Source organism: Lineus longissimus, chromosome 2 (assembly GCF_910592395.1).
Source record: "Lineus longissimus chromosome 2, tnLinLong1.2, whole genome shotgun sequence".
NCBI classification, from domain to species: Eukaryota; Metazoa; Nemertea; class Pilidiophora; order Heteronemertea; family Lineidae; genus Lineus; species Lineus longissimus.
The window spans coordinates 10340185-10354737 of NC_088309.1; the positions used below are offsets into that span (position 1 = coordinate 10340185).

General features: G+C 42.0%; 1 protein-coding gene across 2 annotated transcripts; it reads left to right on the plus strand.

The window, feature by feature from the left end:
* Window positions 1-197: 197 nt before the first annotated feature.
* On the plus strand, window positions 198-11751 carry LOC135482593 (uncharacterized). 2 transcript variants are annotated; one of them, XM_064762764.1, is made up of 18 exons: window positions 198-275; window positions 810-2056; window positions 2395-2574; window positions 2765-2957; window positions 3279-3521; window positions 3929-4192; window positions 4366-4532; window positions 4694-5250; window positions 5450-5518; window positions 5647-5695; window positions 5984-6258; window positions 6494-6574; window positions 6775-6945; window positions 7187-7605; window positions 7983-8161; window positions 8415-8516; window positions 8878-8934; window positions 9152-11751. In XM_064762764.1, the coding sequence occupies exons 2-18, from the start codon at window positions 818-820 to the stop codon at window positions 9233-9235; spliced, it is 4329 nt and encodes a 1442-aa protein (XP_064618834.1). In that variant the 5' UTR covers window positions 198-275; window positions 810-817; the 3' UTR covers window positions 9236-11751. The 2 variants fall into 2 exon arrangements, with proteins under 2 accessions (XP_064618834.1, XP_064618835.1); XM_064762765.1 differs by lacking the exon at window positions 6775-6945.
* Window positions 11752-14553: the final 2802 nt, after the last annotated feature.

A 14553-nucleotide genomic window follows, 5' to 3' on the forward strand; every position in this document is an offset into this window, starting at 1 on the left:
ATTCCCAAAGGCTGTTTCTAGGTTCCTGCGCTATTCTCAAACAAAAATACCAGTTTGTTAAAGTAATCTTAATCAGGGTCTTCTAATGAACTAAATATTACTGAAATAGTTTGCACTGTAAGTCTTCAATTGAGATTTGTTTTTAGGGGCACTTTCCCATTTCGCCTACAAGTGTTCCATATTTTCTAAACTCCCACCTTTTCAGAAGCTCAGCATTTTTGGCAAATCTGCATTCTATTTTGCGCGCTAAGTTCAACTCCGACTGGAAATAACTGGTAATTTCATAACAGTTTGCTTCCTTTGATAAAGTACTACTAGCATATCTAAAGAACATTGAAATGTATAATCGAATTCAGTAGAAAACTGCCCCACTTGCATTTATCATTTTGGTTTTCTGTTTGTTTTGATAGAAAAACATGAAAAACAACCGCAAAAGTAACAGAATAAAACTAGGCCTATAAACTAAAGCTAAAAATTAGAAAAGCCAGCCAAGCCACCTCCTTTTGTCGTTGGCCTAACCTGTGATACTAGGCTTAGTGCTGCACTTGCAAGCACAACACTCGTCGACAGCATTCTTTTTTTGACTGGCGTCTTGTCTCTCGCCGAGACGAAGTCGGAAGTGAGCAACCATCGGACTGTCACAGTCAGATCAAGCGGGAAACTACACGATAAATGTATGTTTGGGCGCGAAAACCAGCGTAAGTGGTTGCCCGTCCTGGTTTGCAGTGATGAGAATCAATTTTAAATTTTACCTTTGCCAAATATAATTGACATAGGCCTACTGCAAGTGAATATTTGCCATCTTCCAGAAACACCAATGGAGTCTGAAGTCTTTCCCCAAGATCCGTCCCCTCCAGATCTGGTTCCAGCTGATGAAAACTGCAATGTGACCCTGAAATCTGGTGATGGTAACATAGATGATGACACAACTGAGAATGAGTTCGATGTCCAAGACAATATGGAGATGGTGATTGGAAATTCCCAAAATAACAACACTAATGGTGGGACAGAAATTTGTACCATATCAAGTATGGGAAAAGCAGAACTGTCAGAAAAGGACATGAAAGAAAGTGATGAAACTAAAACATTTGAGATGAAATCGGACGTGTCTGATGTTGTTGTTGATATCGACGATGCAATCAGTGAAAATTCTAATCATAATATTCAAGATTTCAAACCAGGTGAAGTAACAAATGATGAGGGAACGTCTTCTGGAGAATATAATGATTTTTGTGGAGAGTACGGAGAGGCTGTGGCTGATGGGTATGGATTTGGTGAAAATGCCAATCTGCCGCAATCATTTGTGATGCCACTTGACCCTACTCTTGGAGAATATGGTGAAGATAGTGGTTCTGATTTCATGACCGAGGCTACTCAGCCTGAACCTTTGCCATTTGAAACCAACAAACCAGAGAGAGAGGATGGTTGCGGCCAAGAAAGTGATGGGAATGTTCATCTTGATGACCTTGTTGTCCAAAGTTTAGCAGGATCCGTCGCAATGAATGGTATCGATGGGATATTTTATGATAATGAGGCGACCAATGGTGAAGGCATGTCATATGTCCTAGATGGAGAGCTTGCCTCTGCAGAAATTGATCATGGTTATGGAGAGATTGCTTCTGAAAGTGTCCATATATACAGAGATTTTGGGTCCTCAGAAACCAGCCACACATTTGGTGATGTTGCATCTGCAGAAAGTGACCACACATACTGCAACATTGCATCCTCAGAAAATGACCATACGTTCACAGGTCTTGTGTCCGCAAAAGGTGACCACACATACAGAGATCTTACTTCACCAGACATGCCAGAAAGTGATCACACATACAACCAAATGCCTACTATAACTGCCAGGGGTATTTATGGAGAGACTGGTGAACTGTTGGGCTTCTCCAATATGGATGCTGGTGAAAGTCCGGCCACTGGTTCAGATCTGACTGAGGACATCGACGCGCCATGCGGCCGAGGCCTCGTAACTGGTTCTGATGACTCGCCAGGTAAACCATACAGTTGTGACCCAATGAATGTTGTCTGTGACCAGCTGTTAGAAATACAGGTGAGAAACTTAGTTTTTTAAAAGTTGTGGTGGGAGTAGTTTCCTACATGTACAAGTATAGTGGTGTTGCAGCACTGATATGGATAGACGAAACCAGATCTGTGTGAACAGGCACATTGTGTATTCGTATTATGGATTGAGGCCATGTGTAGTCTACTGAAGTACTTTTACAAATACATGTAAATTTCATTCAGGTGTCGAGTACCAATTCCACAATAATTGATGCAGCATAAAAATGCATAGGCTTACATTCCATGAGTCCGGTTGTTCTGATTTTGGGGCTAGAAAATGGTGTATCTGAACATGTACCTGTATATTTGTTGACTTCTCTGCTCCAGCTCCAAGATGATCAGACTGTCCCCACTGTTGTTGAGACTGGTCCCCTCGATGATAGCGTGAGCAGCCAGAATGATGACGCCTCCCTGATGCAGCAGCTTCACGATGCACTAGAAGATGACAGGATGGTTGATATGAAGAGGGTGATAGAGAGGATGGATCCTGACATCAGGCGTGATGAGGTAGGAGTTGGAAATTGGATCCTTTTTTAAGGAATGATCGAATACTGTGAGATAGTAGAGACACCTGATTGTCACTTTGCAAACCATAACTTGGCCCACTTGATCCTGCCTACTTGATAGTCTCCCTTTAAGGTCTCTGGTGTAGGGTTGGAAAAGGATAACCAAGTAATGAATTTGACTTCCCTTGCAGGCGAGCTGGCTACGTTTGTATGATGTGTTGGAGAAGCACCACCAGGATCAGCTGATGTACCAGTGCCAGCAGCATGATCGTCGTGTTAACCAGATCAAGAGCCAGATTAACAGTGAAATTAATCTCCAGCAGGACAGCCTTGAGCGTAGGCTGGCCACTCACAAGAGGGCTCTAAAAAAAGCGGACCTTGTTTGTAAGTATTTTTGAGTAGTGGTGTGTTGCGGTTAAGTGCTGAATGATATTGAACAAATAGTTTAATAACAGTGCGGTGTAATTTGAACAGGCCAGTTACAATTTTGCACACATTAAATCAGGATGCTGTCTGTTGGATGTATCATGTTGTATAGATATGAAACAAAATTCTATGACCCCGACCACAGTATGACTGTAACTTGTAGGCCAAGGTTATTTTAGAAAAAAAAATTCTTAGACATCATATTTCAATGTTTTATTTAACTCACTGAATGATGTCTTGTGAACTAGGTACTTATCTTATACCTTTTGTTCTTCACAGCCTCAAAGACGAGCTTTGAGTCTCCAACGAGACATTCGAGTATTGGCCAACTCTCTCCATCCAAACTTGCCACACCTACTCTTGACAAGTATGAGGCAAAAGTGTCTCCTTCCCATCATCCCATCCCTGAGGAGCTGGTGGAGACCATCGTCCCAGAGACCAAGCAGAGAGAGGGCCTGTATGGTACAGATGCTGTCACTTCGCAGCTGCCTGAAGACTTTGGCCAGGATGACCTTCAGCGTGGTAAGTACTAAAGCCATTGATACTGGTGTATGCTTTCCTGCAATTGTAGACAGTCTCCAGTACATTCGAATCCAGGGAAAAGATCAAACTTCATAGTGTTACTAAAGCTATTCTACATTACTTTCTGGGTAAACTTGATTGGACATGTTGTCTGTATCATAATTTTTATCCAATGTGGTTCATGGATTAGAATAGATTTCTAAGTGAAAGGTAAAAGTGACATGTTACATGTGCATGTTTACCCTTTGAAGGGATGTTTACCAACTCCTTCTATGCCTTGATTGAGTCTGAGCATGAGGCATGGACTGGTAGCTGGATAAGTTCCCTGAAGGCAAAATGAAATCATCCATGTTTTCCTCTCAAGGGTTTTCCGTTCATTCATGCATGTGCTACTGTTGTTTTTCTAGATGAACGCCAGAAACAGAAAAAGGACCTCCTCTCCCGCTTTGATCTTGAGACGCCCGTCATGAAGGCCCTAAGCTTCCCACTCTACTCTCAGTTGGGTGCGAAAGATTCTGGATATCAGTCGCCGAGGACTCGGTCAATCTTTAAGAAAACTGGGACTCGTTTGTCTGATGCTTCTGACTTTGTCAGTCCCCCTTTGATGCATTCCAAGCGGACCAGTCTTGAGGCCGAACGAAGCAAATCAAGTCAAGGTTTCTATGAACCAGGTGTGTACATTTTCACTGCACTTCTGAGTGATTATGTACATGAATTGTCTTCTAACCTGCAAAAATAAAATATTAAAGTCAAGAAATCATTCATTTGACTGGTCAATGTATTAGAATTTTATCAATAGTGTCTACCCTCCTGCTGACCATTTTTGTTGTTGTCTTCTTTTCAGCACTAGCAGAGATAACCAAACAGTGGGGACCAGTGACAGGCCAGGAGAGTCTAGTATACCGTGCCACATTTCAGGATGACGTTCATGCTAGTCATGCTGATCATGCTAATAAAGATGACTTCTATGATCTCCCTGAGAAAATAAAGCTTATATTGGAGGGGAAAAAGGTACATGGGAGCATGCTGTTTTGGTTAAACTTTTGATTCCGCTTGGCAAGTCGGTCAGAAACTATCAACATTCGGAAGTCACTGTTATCATTTCAACAGTCTATTTTCAGCATTTTGTCAAAGTGCTTTGTCCCTAATGTTCATTATTCTTGTTACTTCAGAGCAAGGAAATGTCCCTTCCAAGCCAGTCTGATCTTAAAGCTTACTTACTTGATGAAAACATGCCTGCCGATCCGTCCAGTCCTCGGGAAGCCATGCACGAAGAATCTGCTATGAACACAACCTTCACTATCTCAGAAAGTGAAGAAGATCATCCACATGCATTCCAGCCTGGTGAAAAATCTAATGAGGTGTCGCCGAAATCTCCACATCTGACAAACTTTGATTCTCCGTTTGGTCCAACTGATGCCGAGTTGGCTGAAATGGAGGGTTTTCTACCCGGACGGTTCAGTTCAAGTCCTGACCGTGACCACAGGACACCACCAAAGTCTGGTGGACAGGAGGCAGTCGCTGACCGCAGCCATCTGAGTACATTCTCTATGCTGAAAGACAACAGCCAGTCTCCAGGCATAGCCGACTGCAGTCTCCGTGAGGAGTTGGAAGGCGGTGAAGAGGCAGTGGCAGAGACCAGTCATATCAGTGGTTTTAAGCTTGACGGGATGGATATGTATGAACCCAAGGTGCAAGCACTGGAGGGAGATATTACTGTCTCATCTAGGTAGGTCAATAATGTTGTCTTTTATGCATAGCAAAACTTAAGAAGAAAAACTTTGTCCTTTGGTAATGGTGACTAGTTTTCTGTGGATTGTGTTTGGTGCCAGTTGTGACCTGAGCAGTGCTCTCCACTGCCCATTTTGTTCACGTGGGTCACCATGCATTTAAACTCATTTCAAATCAGGTTTTGATTATTGTTGCAGCGTGCGGATGTGTCATTTCCTTCAAGAGTGCTGTAGTGGCCTTGAGAACAAAGTGGATACGCTACAAAGGTCAGTTTCTCCATTATATTCATTGTTTCTTGGCAACGAATCTGATCTTGATTCAATTCCTGACCCATTCTTGCATGTGGAAGTTGACAGAACTTGCCGACTCAACTGCATTTTCCTTTTTGTTTCAGGGATAACCATGAGAAGCAGAGACAGATCTGGCAGTATGAACACAAAGTGGTAAGTGAATGAGGATGATCTTCTTATAGACTCGATTGAGCAAGATATAAACAACCGCCACCACAAGTTGTCGTAATCTAGGAGATGGAATTTGATTAGTGATTCTATGTTCGTATCCCCCGGAGCAAGGGTCTATCCTTATTGGGAAAGGCAGGTTGGCAGTCCATCTAATCAAAGAGCCAAGCCTGGAAAGCTGTCCTAATGGTTCCTGACAACAATGGCCCAGGCTCTGAACACTCAAATTTTGTCGGGAAAAATATCTGAATATCTTTGATTGTATAATTTCAGGATACTTTGGAGCGGAAATTCAACCTTTCTGAAATCCAGCGCAGGACTCTCGAATCTCTCGTTGAAAAGTTAAACAAGCACATAAAAGAGAAAGATGAAGAAGTGCACATGCTTCAGAACGACAACCGAAGAATGGCTAATTCCTTGGAGGTCTCTCAGCGTGTGTTTGATGACTTTGAGCAAATGTCTAGAGAGAAGCGTGCACTACAGTCTCAGGTCAACAACGTTGAAAGTGCACTGTTTACTGCTCAATCTGACATGACGGGATTGGTGAGGTGAGTACAGTGCAGAGTTGGACTAATTCTCTGTGGTAATTTGAAGAAATGTGAGGATGTGAAAAGTAATCCCTGTATAGGCTTGCTTAGTCCCCCCCCCCCCCCCCCGTAAACATGTATAGGGTAAATTTGTTCATGCATGATTGAATACATGTGTGTTGAATATCAGTAGAAGACTCGGTCTGAAGTTGAACTTCGACTTAAATTATGTCAATTATTTATGATTTTGTTACAGGCAAATCAGCAAGTTAGAGTTGGAAAACAAGAGGTTGACCAGGGAGTTTGACACAGTCAGGAGGAATTCTCAGTCCTCGGGGTAAGTATCAATATTTTAGATACAAATGTGTGTGCTGCTGTAGTTTTTTCTGGTGCTAATGACTTTCCAGCATAAATTTAGTCTCAATAGGTAGCACTGTACCTATCTTGGGGAAAGATGGTAACTAGCTGTGGTTCTTGTCAAATTCTTGGGGCATTTTCTCCAATGGCTTTCCCTATTCTTAACGATCTTATCTTCAGATCATCGTCGCGAATATTTGGAAGTGTGTACGAAACTAATGAACCAACGGCAATACCAGCTGCCTCGCATCCCGTGCTGCCAATTGTGAAAACCACTGATGTGCATATGAGTTCGAGTGTTGGAGAAACAGAACGGTTTTATCATAGCGTACTGGGTGGCTCATATAGAAGGTATCTATTCCGGGTTTTCTCTTTATAGTTTTCATAATTATAGACTTGATTGAATGATGTTGCCAACAGTCAAAGACACATAACTATTTGTTGGCTGTTGAAAAGTCACATTAAGTAATGATATGCAGAGAATTGAAAATTAAGGGTGGCCTTGAAAAGTTATTACATTTATCAAGAGGTCTCTTCAGTGCATTATGGTTGGCCCTGGTGACACTCATGTAAGTTCTAATCATTGTTGCAGTGAATCATCACAGGTTCCATCCTCACAGAGATCTCCATCACCGCTCATCCAGGCCGATCACCAACTCCAGCGGCTAAGACTTGCAGCGGAAGCCCACCAAGCCTCAAGAACAAATGGTCGGGAATATGGCAGACACGATGCCAACCTCCTGGAAGTCACGAAAGAAGACAAAAGAAGCATCACTCCAACGAATAATGTGTCGCCACCCACTAACGACACCAGTGTCATCAACGCACCTCATGTTAAACCAAAACGACGGATGTCTTTGGGGAGGTCTCCGAGGCGTAGTTTAGGAGCAGAGTTCGAGACGAGTAATCTTTTGGCACATTCTCGCTTATTTTTGCGGGAGAAGCATGAACGTGCTTTGGCCGGTATTGACAGTGATGAAATGGATGATTCGGGCTCTAGACACAGCCAAGGTAAGCTGCAGTCTCTAAAATGGTTTCCTTCGCACATCTCAAATATTAAATTTGTTGTACATAATTCCCAGAAGAACTTCAAAAATTAGATGTATAGAATCAAAGCTTTGCCTTAAAATTTGCTTCTGCTTGCAGAAAAGTATTGGTACCAGACCCGTGCATTGATTTAAACTAAGATTTTTTGCATGAGTTTGTATTTTAAAGGAAATAATTTTTCTGTGCCGTGTTTATTTGATCCACTCTTTCGACCCATAATTGTGCATGAACATGTATCTGTTAAGTTTCATGACAAGATTTAATATGTGCTGGTGTGGAGTAACTGATCCAGAATCACATCAACATTACTCGATGACATGGTTATTCGCTCTTTTAATCAGATGGCACAAATGACTTGGATGAAACGTTGACGAAAGTGAAAAGTGGTGTTTATCGGTCAATACCAGAATACGAGAGACCATCCGGACCATCAGGAAAAGACGACAGACGATCTCTTCCATATGCCAGCAGTGAGGATTCCTTTGATGGCCATGAAAAACCTGCTTCCAGCAAATCTCAGGTAAAATCCTTCTTTCGCTTTTCCCATGTGATTGTATCCACACTTTCAGAGAAAGTTGGTGGTTATATTGTTTTTATCAGATCTGTCTGTACATCTGTCCGACCATCCATCCATCTGTCCGTCCGTATGTCATACCCATGGTGACCTCTCTATATTCTGAATGAGGTAGTCCTTGAACAGAAGCCTCATGGTTAATAAACCTGTCGAGGACATGGAAATATCTTGATTAATTGTGAATTTCTTTGATTTACAGAATGTGACGAAAAGTCTGTTTTCAAATTCTATCGAGGAAACTGTTCAACACATCTCCACTCTTGAAAAGCGATTTGACCAGTTGCAGATGGAAAAACGACAGGTGGGTGCAAAATTTATCATCACGCACTAAGCATTTTTTTTAAAAGCAATGATAATTTCCTTTGGCAGAATGCAGAAATGGTGACTTGTGACGTGTTTTAAACAGATGTTAACTTAGTTAAACTGATGAATTATCAGTTCAAGGGCTACACGTCATATATCAAAGTCTGCCTACTTGCCTGTACAACGTTTAGTCAGTGGTTGAAGAGTGTTTATGGCTTATCGCTTTGGGTTCATGTTGAAGACAAATCATTTATATCAACTAAACTAGACACTACAGCGTCGATTTTAAATAGGAACCCTTTCTTTAAGATCAGAACATTAATAAATAGATCTAATTCTTTCATGACTTCTCTACCCAGCTGGAGTCTGCACTCAGCCATGTTGGATCAAGAGGACCGAAAGCAATGACCGATCGAGTGAGTAACATATTCTTTTACGAAAGTGTTGAGTTTATCATTCTCGTTGTCAATCATCTCTTCTTCAACCTCAGATTCGTCAAACACCCCATTTGGAATTAAGAAATACCCTACTATAAAGGTTTTCATATAATACCACAAGATCACCAAAAGAATCAGTAGATCAAGCAGCGAATTTCGCCATAAAAGCTTTTTATTTGTTCCTCTTTTCTTCTAGGAACGTCTCGAATCCGTCCTGGATAAAATCGACAAGGAATTGGCTTCAATACGTATGAACTTGAAGAAGTACAACGTGCTGTGATCTGGACCAAACACTGTGACTGTCCTCCTGGGTAGAATAAACTTGGCCAATGGAACAATAGGTTTTATCATATGACACATTGGAGCTTTTGTCAAATGTTAGGTTTCAAATGAAGGAGCCAGAAATGAAAGGCATAGAATCATACTGTAGGCTAAGTTAGTACCAGTGATGAGTTAACTCAACCAAAAACTAAAGGAAATACTCCATGTTACTTAGCCTAGATATGGCTCTGTGCCCTTCACTTGACGCAAGTGGTTTTTGATACTGTATATGCCTTAGTGAATTCTCTTCATATCGTTTACAGTTAAAATTTGTTTAAAAGGGTAACTGATTCATTGCCAAATTCTGATTTTTGTGATGCATTTGATATTTGTCTTTGAGTTTGATACTGCCATTCGCGTTTACCAAAATGTCCTTGTTCACTCAGTTATTCTCGATGAAAGCAAATTTGTTGCAGTGGTCTGCGAAAGTGCTTTGCTCAATCACATGTCTCATAAGTTGGTGCACTTTCAGACCAAATTGAATGCATATCAGTATTTCCACAATGCCTCTTTGTGGTGTTCTCCAGTCCACTCATTCGTTGTTATTTTTATTGTCACACCTGGCCATCTCTGCCAGTGGCATCCTCACAGTTTGTGAGATTAAGCTTTTAGAAGTTTGCATTTAGCCCCTTCTATTGTTTTCGCCCAGCATGGTGCAAAAACTGATAAGTTGGTATTCTATTCCTTAAACTTTGATTGAAAAAGAAAAGCCAGGCTCTCATTACACAGTTTGAGGGGATTCACATTTCACGATATTGAGCTGTTTTATTGCTTACCAGTACTGTGTGGACAATCACTGAGTAACCTATGCATTTTGTTTGTGGGGAATCTGTCCAGGACATGGCCGTGACAGGAAACAATCAATCTTAAATTGTCTATTTTATGATAAAGTTATGAGCAAATTTGTCTGACAAGTATATCATGGATATGTTTCTTAATAGATACATGTTGGTTTCCTCTCGCAATCTTTCTATAGGGTGACATTTCTATAAACTGAAAAATGGGAGTGGCCAGTTTTATTTGTATTTTGATCACAAGTTGAAGGTTAAGTTTTAGTTAACAGTTGCACGGCGTTCATATTTTTGTTTTTGTTTAAAACTCGTTGCTCGGGAAACAAATTTTGGTGCTGTACACAACAGAGAAGTATTGCATCTATAGCCCAGTGAATTATCTTTTGAAATGCCTTGTAGTGGTACAGTTTCTTAATACTAGTAGTCGCTGTGGTCAACTGTACACTTGTATTCTGGGAAGAAAGAGTCCATTGACTTTGTTATTTGTTTTGAAGGGGGAGCAAGTGCACATACTAATTTGGCAGAGATTGGGCATTACCAAGGGTGGATGTTTTCCCGAATGTTAGAACTGACAACCTTTTATAACAGGGGATGGTCGGTGGACTCTTCTTTCCTTTAATATGTAATTAGAAGTATCCACAGTTGTAGTAATCTTGATAATATTTGTACATAATGATAGGATATTTTCAGATGAGATTTGAGGCAGGTCCTCGATATACTATTGTAAAGGCGATGATAAAACTCTGAGAGTTTGTAATTTGATGTTCAATATTAGATGGCTTAGTTGATTAGTTTGTTTAAAATAAAGCCAGAGATGGAGTCCAGATTTTTGTAATGTTAACTTGAAATTCCTTGTAAGGCTCCACCCTGACCACACTTGAAGTGGTGCAACGAAGGAGCATGTTAAGTCAAGTGCCACTCTCGGCGAAATTGAGTTCTTGTTATATTATGTCCAATCTTGTTCATCAGACTGCCCCCTGTTGACTGAAACTAGAATCATTGTACTATCAAGTGGCACCAGTCTTGAAATCTAAAAGACCAAGCCAAAAAATTCAAGATCACTTACAGCATGATCCTCTTCTACTGCTAAGTACAGCGCTTTATGTATTCGGATGACGTCATTGCTGCCAACTGCTTTGACAAGGTCCAACCAATTAATGAAAACAGAAGTCTTACCTCGAATAGACCGCAATAGCTCTTGGGTCCTTGCAGCCACGCCCTCCTCAAGAACTAATAAAGACTTTGCTGGTGTGTGTAGGGTTAAAACATAAAGCATTTTGGGGGCAATTGGGTGAATATTACATTTTTATGGTGCTCTGAATCAATTTTTATCCTGTAGTTTGCTCATGATAAAAGCCTACTAAATCTTCTTCAATTTCTTTCAGTTGATTAAGATGCAGAAATGAGCATGCAAGGTCTTAAATCTTGCTTCCATAAATGTCTGTGTCTGCTTTGTTTACAAAGTACATTGTCAATCACTATCATGATTGTGTCAAGGTGTACATGTCCATGTCAGCTTTGTATTGGGCTTAGAGACCAGGCAGATTCTGACTGAAAAAGAGATGTTTTCCTGGTTGAGAATTTGTACTGTATTTTCTCGGAAAAAAAGCTTGTCAGACATATTTATGTCTTTCACAAGTTTTGGATACTCATTCTTTTTGTAAAAAAATATGTTAGAAACTATGCAGATTAAAAAAAAGGTTGTTAGTAAAGATTATTTCCTTGTTACTGTGTTGGCTGTAGACTGTGCAAGGACGGTCTGGAGACAGTTTGACAGATTAAAAAAATGACAAGGACAGGTTTTGTAACCATCACAACCTGAGGACACTTTTTCGGCCCAGTGGAACAGCAAACGTTAACCCCTGATTTCCTCAGGATTTGTAGGATGACAGTTTTGAAGACACTTTATGACAGGCTGAGATTAGCCTTGGACTGATTGTGCAAGGACGGTTCTGTAGACTGTACTGTTGATGACTGAATCGGGGAGGGGATCAGAAGAGCTGAGACAGGTGGTACAAGGACAGGTTTGGAGAAAGTTTAAGACGGGATCAAAGGCTAGATGGACGGGACAAGGAGGAGTTTGGGACGGGATAAAAAAACCTAAGACGGATGGTACAAGGATGAGTTGGGCGACAGTTTATGACAGGGTCAGAAAAGGCTAAGACGGACGGTAGAAGGACGGATTTGAAACAGTTTATGACAGGACCAGCAAAGGCCAAAACGGACGGAACAATGACGGGCCTGGAGACAGTTGAGGAAGAGTTCAGAAAAGACTAAGACAATGACGGGTTTGGAGACAGTTTAGGATGGGACTAGAAAAGGCCAAGACGGACGGAATAATGACGAGACAGTTTAGGACATGATCAGAAAAGACTAAGACGGAAGGTACAAGGACAAGGTTTTTTTAGACAGTTTGAGACGGGATCAGCAGAGGCGAAGATGGAGGGTAGAAGGACGGGCCTGGAGACAGTTTGAGAAAAATATAGGAAACGTTCAGGATAAGACGGGTGGTAGGACAGATAGCTTAAATCTGTGTTTCAGATAGACCCCCCCCCCCCCTTCCTCCTTTTGGTGCCACCATCACCAACAACAAATCAAAATAAGCAATTCTATTTTCGCACCTAGAGATTTTTTATCTGAACGCAAAAGAAAGGGGGGTAAATAATACAAAGTTATCTCTTCTTCAATGACGACACATCCTCACAAGAGCGAAATTATAATTGTCCCAGGAAAATTGGTGATTGTCCTTTGAATATTGCATTTGACAAGATAGAGAGTTCCTGTCAATACTCGCCATGGTCGTTACGAGAAAATTGTCCAGGTAGGATTGGCGAATGAGTCGCTTCGTAAATGTCCACAGTGAGAAAGAGGTTATGAACTGCAAGACATGCCTACTGGATAAACATTAACAGTTTAATTCTTCTTGCACGCGTTGTTACAAACGAAAGATCCGCCAAACTTGATAGCGGAGTTGGGGATGATCTGCCTGTCGATCTCTCTGAATGGCATGAAGAGACTCCTTTCGTAGACGACCACCTCAGCAGTTGCGTTGTAAGTTACTGCAAGATGTGGTTCGAATCCGTTCTCCCAAGCAGCAACGACGCAATCACTGAAAGACGAACTTGGTGCTCCAACGTTGATGTCTACCTTGGAACTGAAATCCGCAACGGAAGCCCTGATTATTCCGCTGCAAGAGTCCTTGTTGTAGGACAAGTAGGATGTGCCCACCTGGAAATCAAAGCTGATGCTCTTCATTGGGTTTCTGTATCCGACCAGATGGCCTGGTCCGGAGAGGGGTCCAAGGAGTTTGACGGGGCCCCCAGTCATGGCGAAGCTGACGTCGTCCTTCCGCATACCGTGAGACCAGAACATTGCAGTTGGGAAGGTCTCGCCCCAGGTCTTCTCCATGTAGACCATGGCGTTGCCTCCTTTTTCTATGCCGGTGTTGCCATCAGAAAATGAATAGAATGCGCGTGAGCCGAGACTAAAGACGTACCAGTTGAGTGGGAGGTTAAAGGTATCTAGCCAACCATGTGGTCCAGCGCCGTTCGCTCCCCAGGCGAGAGGAGCTCCGATCTCTGCGGTAATTGTGATTCCGTCAGCGGTGAAACTTACGATGGATTCTGTCTCAGTGACCTGCAAGAATCCGTCTGGAGATGACCACTCGAAGTTTGCAGGTGATGTGGCATCTGGGTCCAAAGTGACAGCCTGTCCTGCGGCGCTGACTTGAATATCCTTTTGGTCGGGGAAAACGTAGTTGTAGATCAGAGGGCCTGTTCCATTACTCCGAAGAAGACAGACGACAGCGCGGTTTCCCGCGGTCTCATTTGCCGCTGGAAGCATCGTGCCGAAATACATACCGTATGACTCGTCGGTATCGGTGTCCAGGATTCTCAGGTACCACCCCTCGTAAAAAGGACCAACATTGGGAAAGACATGGGGGTCGTAAGGACTGGCGAAAGCAGCGGCGACAAGGCTGAGGAGAAAAACAGTTAGCTTCTCCATGTTGGACAAAGAGGAGAACGCAACGTATGGTAGAAATTTTATACCAGAAGGTGTTTTATCACCCAACTTGTAGCCTTATATCATTAATCCGATAGGCCTTTATATATCTGATAAGTTGATTCAAATACTAATCATGTGAAGTTTCTTGCACATGTCATACGGCGCGTTTTCGTTATTTAAAAGGGGTATGGACCTGCAATCTACTTTAGGTCCGTGCTTAAATCGTAGGCGTAATTGTCTGATGATTTTTTACTAGGGAGGTTTAGAAACGACAGTGATCGTGGGAAACGAACACGTGGAAATGCAGCCGAGATAAATTTTTATTCAGCACGGAATTTGTGACCACGAATTTATGAAAGATTGAATTTGGCCTGCGCCCGCAATTAATAGGCGGTCCATGTGATATCCCCTCTATTAAGGCTTATCTCGACAACGAGTCCACACGGATTCTTGTAACTGAGTAGGCCCTACAGTCGAGTAG